General features: G+C 34.8%; 1 protein-coding gene across 2 annotated transcripts in view; it reads left to right on the top strand.

Moving 5' to 3' along the window:
• Positions 1-6000, top strand: part of RABGAP1L (RAB GTPase activating protein 1 like) — a 776559-nt gene that overhangs the window by 262817 nt on the left and 507742 nt on the right. Inside the window, exon 14 of one of the 2 annotated variants that reach the window (XM_044915941.1) lies at positions 2031-2042. The exons of the other annotated variant lie outside the window; for it this stretch is intronic. Within the exon in view, the coding sequence (XP_044771876.1) occupies positions 2031-2042 (12 nt within the window). The remainder of the gene's footprint in view (positions 1-2030; positions 2043-6000) is intronic. 2 annotated transcript variants of the gene reach the window in all.

The following is a 6000-nucleotide window of genomic DNA, read 5'->3' as shown; positions in this document are numbered from 1 at the left end:
TCAGAGTCCATCGTCTCTCATGGTTCGTCTACCCCTCCGATTTCCCCCGCTTCATTCTTCCCCTCCCGCTACGAAAAGCTTAACTTTTAAATAACTGTATCTCTCTAACTCATCCTTCTATTTTATACTGCTGTGTACCAGTTTATTTCAGCTCCTGAAAGCAGGGGTAGGTGAGAGAGTGAATGGGAAAAGCAGAGGATGGTAACGTTTGTAATATGAGTCCATGTTGCAGAGCTATACTTACCAAGCTTTAGCCCATGTTGTGGTCACACCGGAAGCATCTAGATTATTGCTGGGTTGAAACTGGCATTACGGAGATGTCAATGTTAGATTAACAGGAACACTGAATCTCTGTGAATGTGTGTATATGTACGTATATGTATGGGTGAATGTTCTTTTTCAAGTCCTATCCCCCAAACTCAGGAGTTTGTAAACATTGTTGCATTGGTGTTGCCTAGTGGGCCCTCAAGTCTGCCAAAGTGATTGCGAGTTCCCACTTCAGTCTTCTAATTCAAGTTTTTAATCACATTTTCTTCTTTGATCCCAAATCCTTTTCAGTAGAGACATTTTCTTACCAGGCTTTTGCCAGTTTAGCAACATTTATGCCTCTTTTAGGCTTGTCTTAAAAACAGCATAATAGGTTTATTCTTTCCTTTCTCAATTTGTCTCTTAAAAGTGATTTCTGTCAAAGGCTCAGTGTTCTGAGTTGTTCCCTATGCTACCTAATCACTTTAGCCACTTAGCTTTGAAAATGCCTGGCGAAAAATAAAGTTGTACTGGCAGATGTAGGTCAATTCGTTTGAGTTCTCATTTTCCTTATTCCACCATAACATGACCCAAGGATGATGAGAAAGTATAATATTTTTAGCTTTCCTTTGAAAAGCTTTATATTCTGGGTGAATTTAAGCCACCCTAATTTCTGGTATTTTAAGAGAATCCTGCTGTTTGAGGAGGGGAAGAATGAAGGGGAGGAAATCGGAGGGGGAGACGAACCATGAGAGACGACGGACTCTGAAAAACAAACTGAGGGTTCTAGAGGGGAGGGGGGTGGGAGGATGGGTTAGCCTGGTGATGGGTATTAAAGAGGGCATGTTCTGCATGGAGCACTGGGTGTTATACACAAACAATGGATCATGGAACACTACATGAAAAACTAATGATGTAATGTATGGTGATTAACATAACAATAAAAAATTTTTAAAAAGAGAGAATCCTGCTGTTTGTTTTAGATTAGGCTCTAGCTTTATGAAGTAACCTTTTGTGTTGAAATTTAGCAGCAGAGGAACAAAAATAAGTCAGTCTGATTTATTTAGCATATATCATTACCTTCTATTATGTGTCAGGTACTGTGCTCACCACTGAAGATAACAGTAATGATAGATATTTTCAGAGGACCTCATAATGTAGTAAAGAAGATGGTTAAATATACTCAACCCTTTGTTGGTTGGTGAATTAAATTGCTAAGTAAATTATTTTAGGCCCCTGCAACAGACACTTAATGATCTTGTGGTTAATACATTTCTGGTCTCAGGGTTAGAAGGTTTTCATCTCATCATTTCTGTTGATTTTTCCTCTTCCATCATATTTTTAATGTGATCTGGAGTAAGTCATGCAATATGTTTATAATGTCAGTAATATCTGCTTATAAAGCATTATGAGATCTTTGGGGAGAAAGTGCTGGCTCAACAGAAATGTTATCCTTTCAACAAACATGTACTGAATATCTATGATTGAAGCATTGTGTGTTAGGCTCCATGAGCGATACAAAGATAAATGAGACAATTGTCTCGGTCTAGGAGTTGACAATGCAGTATACGGAGTGGTAATAGGGTGTGGGTGAAGTTTGTGGAGGAAAGGGTAATAAGACATTTCTTTAGTGCTGGCATGTAAAAGCAAATGTGTGTTTAAATGAGCATCTTATGGTAATTATATTCTAACTCTTTTTCCATCTGTTCATATGACTTGTAATTGGCTTTTTTCCATAAGCTTAGTGGGCACTCTAGAGTCAAAAATTGTTCGTTTCTTATCAGCCTAGTTAAATAGTTTTCTTTAGCTTTGCCTCTTTTTCACTTGTATTGCCAGAGTACTTAATCATCATTATTAAAAGACATCTTTTGAGTATCAACTAGATGTGTCAGGGTTTTCAACATTGAATAATACGCCACACAATTTCATGGTGAAGAAAAGTCCTTAACAATCCCCTTCCACCAGTATGGCTGTAAATATTATTTTGTTACCTAAATGTGTGGCAATATAAAATTGAATATGAACTCTATATACTTCTAGTTCTCATGATCGTAATGTAATAGAAACAATAAAAATACACATTTATGCTATTAATACCAATACCGTATGGTATTAATTTAATGCTATGGATTAGGTTATTTTCCTGAAACTAAATTGCTGCTCACAGTGTGAATGTGATCCTGATAGCTACTATATGGTTTTTTTTCTGAGCTTGGCATGCTTATGGGGCCATGTGCTTTCAGATGACTCAGTTTTCCCAGCACACTTTTGCAACCCACTCAGAGGACCTACTTGTATGGTGTGGTGTTAGGTCATGTGATCTTCATTTGTTGCATTATTTACATATTAAACCTCCTTATGTACTCTTTTCTTAGCCTGCAACAAATTAAGAACTAGCTGGCACCAACACAACAGTAAATGCGTCAATAAGTCCTGGCACCAGTTTTGCATAATTGTACTTTGTTATGAGATAGCAGTCAGATTATCAGAATCTCCTTCTAATAAAACTTTTAGATTATGGTGGAAATAAAATTGAAAATTAAAAAATATTACACAGTATTCATGGACCACTAAAGATACACTCTTAAAGATTCCTTGGACCCCAGTTTGAGAAATATTACAAAATGTATAATATATGCAGACACATAGACTTTATATATATGTGGCATAAACAAGTAGAAATTCAACAAGTGTTATAAAATGAATCATACGGGCATTACATGGATAGAAATTACTACAGTGTTAAATATAATGATCAAATTAACTATTGAATAATTTACTTTTATTTTGGAGGTACAGTCTAAGCATTCAATACAACTATGTAAAATTCTTTTTCTGTTTTTGAGTGCTTGTATTCCTTTTTTGGTAACACTTGGAAAAATAAGATTTTGTTGGATGATACTAATAAGCACAAATTAAGAATAAAATAAGGCATTGTAGATCGTTTATCTAAAGGACAATACCAGTTATTCATTTTATTAAGAGGCAACAGAACTATAATGGGCTCAGGATCAAAATAGTAATGATTATCACTAGTCATCTTCTTCACTGGGTAAGGCAGGTAAGGGAAGAGTTTGTGGTTTTGTAAGCATCCTCTTTCTGCAGAGGAATCAGACTCTACGGCATATACAACAGGAGGCTTTCCTCACCAACAAAGCACTACAGCTCTCCCTTTCTGTATCTAAGGGAAATAAGGCCCACTTTCACACTGAGCCCAGTCTGAGCTTCTCAAGGTGTCTTTACTAGCTCACAAGATAAACCACAGCTACTTTAAAAATAAGCCAGTTATTTTTAGGGGGGGAAATATACTAAAAAAAAAAAAGTACAAATTAAAGCAGAGGGGTATGGAGAAACATACATAGGGGTCTGTTCCCAGTCAGTTCTGTTCAGTGCATAGATACTGGAGAAATGTACTTTGTTAGCACTATTTATTACTACATTTGTCACCCGAATCTTGGTCATTAGTATTAGAAAGGAACAAATGAAACTATGAAAGTAAAGACTTACCCTAGATTTTCTAGTGCAAAGCATGTAAATCTAAAATTTTAATTTCTTCATCTGGCTATCTCCGGGAAAAGAATCAATTTATGTTACTTGCTGGTTTAAATCCTTGAAGACCTTACCACTGCTTATAGAACCTTCATGGATTTTCTCCTGATAATCTTATTATATCCCTTCATTGCACTTCACATTCTGGTGGTATTGACCTATTTTAGTTCGTTCTCTACCAGACTGTGACTTCTACAAGAAAAGGTCCCAGAACTTCACATAATACGTAGCATGCAGTAGACCTTCAGTAAAATAGTAATTTGAACTCTAATTGGATGAATCTGGGCAAAGCACTTTGGCAGTGAGTAGATCTTTTCGACTTTTGGTGTATTCTAGAGCAGAACAGTGAAGATTAAAGATAAGAAACATGTTAGAAGACCAGAAATTCCAGATCTTCCACGAACTCTGAGTAGTTGAGTTCAATTCAACGTGCATTTATTGAGTAACCAATATTTCCTGCTACTCATGAAGTTTGGTAACTTGTATGGTTATCAGAGAGACATTGTTGATTATGTATAGAATGATGAGGGATGTGAGGAATATAAAAAATATTTCAGCTGTTAGGCTGAAGTTTTGTTTTTTTGTTTTTTAATTTGGACTTTAGAGACAATTTGTAAAGACAAGAGCATGAGTATTTCAAGTTTTCTTTTGAGAACTGAGTCATAGATGTTGCATTTCAAGCCAAGTAAAGGTTTGATTATTTTACACTTCATGGCTTTTTAAAATTCTAGTTGCTATAACAACTTTGATATTTCTTTATTATTTTTAGCACTTCAGTTGCCATAACAATAAGATACCTTAAAAAAAATAGCAATTTTCTTTTATAAGGGAAAAATCTCTTTCAATTAAAAATGAATTTGAATCAACATTTCTTTCCTATAATGTGAACCCATTATTTAAAATGTAATTGTACTATTCTGTTTTTGTATAATTTGACAGAGCTTTGCAGGAGATGTTTTAAGGTTCAACTTAAAGGGAGGTGGCTATATTGAACCCTTTCTGTGACATACTATTAATACTTGATGGGATTTCATTGATATAAAAATCTTATTAAACAGGTTAATTTCCAGAATTGTTTCATAAAGTAAGAGAAGAACATGATTAATGGATAGCTCTTACATGGAAGATATAAGAAAGCTTGGAATTTCCTTTTCTCTTGTGTTATTTTTAAGTGTATTTATCATGTCTGTTGCTATACTCAAACAGTTACCACTTCACTTATCCAGAAATAACTGACAACTTAGGCCTGAGCTATGGCATTTTATTCATAGACTAGTACTTCTGTTTACTCTTTGAGAAAAATTCTTGTAAGCTTAATTTCTGATATTTAAGCCTTTAGAAAATTAAGGATAGCAAATTAGAAGAGGAAGGAGGAGTACTGCTATATTTGCTATGCAAATAGAGTCAGAAAATATGGGAGCTCCGTTCTTTTCTAGGTGCCTGGTTACTTGTGGAAATTAAACAAGTCTGTCTGTTTCTCTCTCTATATAAGACCTATGTATCTATACCTGTATATACATGTAAATGCAATCTAGTAGCTACAGAGGTATGATTGTATCATAAGACTGTGTTCTGATTGATGTTAACAGTGATGATCCCAGTCTACCAGGCAAAATTTATGTTCAGAATTTTCAGTTTAAGAAGACAGAGGAGTGGATGATACATCCTATAAAGATTTAAATGTAAAATTTCATAGGGTGAAGCAAAATTTTAAAAATTTAAAAAGAGAAACCCTCATTATCTGGGAATTGCAGCATCCATGAAACTGAGGTTTTTACAGACTAAACTTTGGTAATTTTTACATTACTGTGTTGCTGTTCATATAAATTTCCTAAGATGCATGGTCAGGTGGAAATAATGTGTTCATTTTAAGAATGTACTTTTTAAAAGGAATTTGGAGGGAGATGGCAATCAGTAGAAAAGTGGAAGAGTTGTTATTAATTTCCTAATCTCAACATGTTACTTGTGGGGTGTAGTTTCTTAAGAAGAAATGATTAAACAAAAAGTCTATTGATAAAAAAGAATATGCTTACCTTTACTATATGAGCTTTGAATGAACAGCTATGTGCTTTTTATGGTTTATCTTTAATTTCTAGTTTTCATAACCAACTTTCAAAGGTAGGAGTTACATCCATTTTACAGATGGAAGCTGAGACACGTGGGAAGAATGACGTACCCACCGTGTCACAGTTAATGAGTGCTGCA

This window comes from Neomonachus schauinslandi, chromosome 6 (genome assembly GCF_002201575.2).
Source record: "Neomonachus schauinslandi chromosome 6, ASM220157v2, whole genome shotgun sequence".
NCBI lineage: Eukaryota > Metazoa > Chordata > Mammalia > Carnivora > Phocidae > Neomonachus > Neomonachus schauinslandi.
This window is presented reverse-complemented; position numbering and strand designations above follow the sequence as displayed.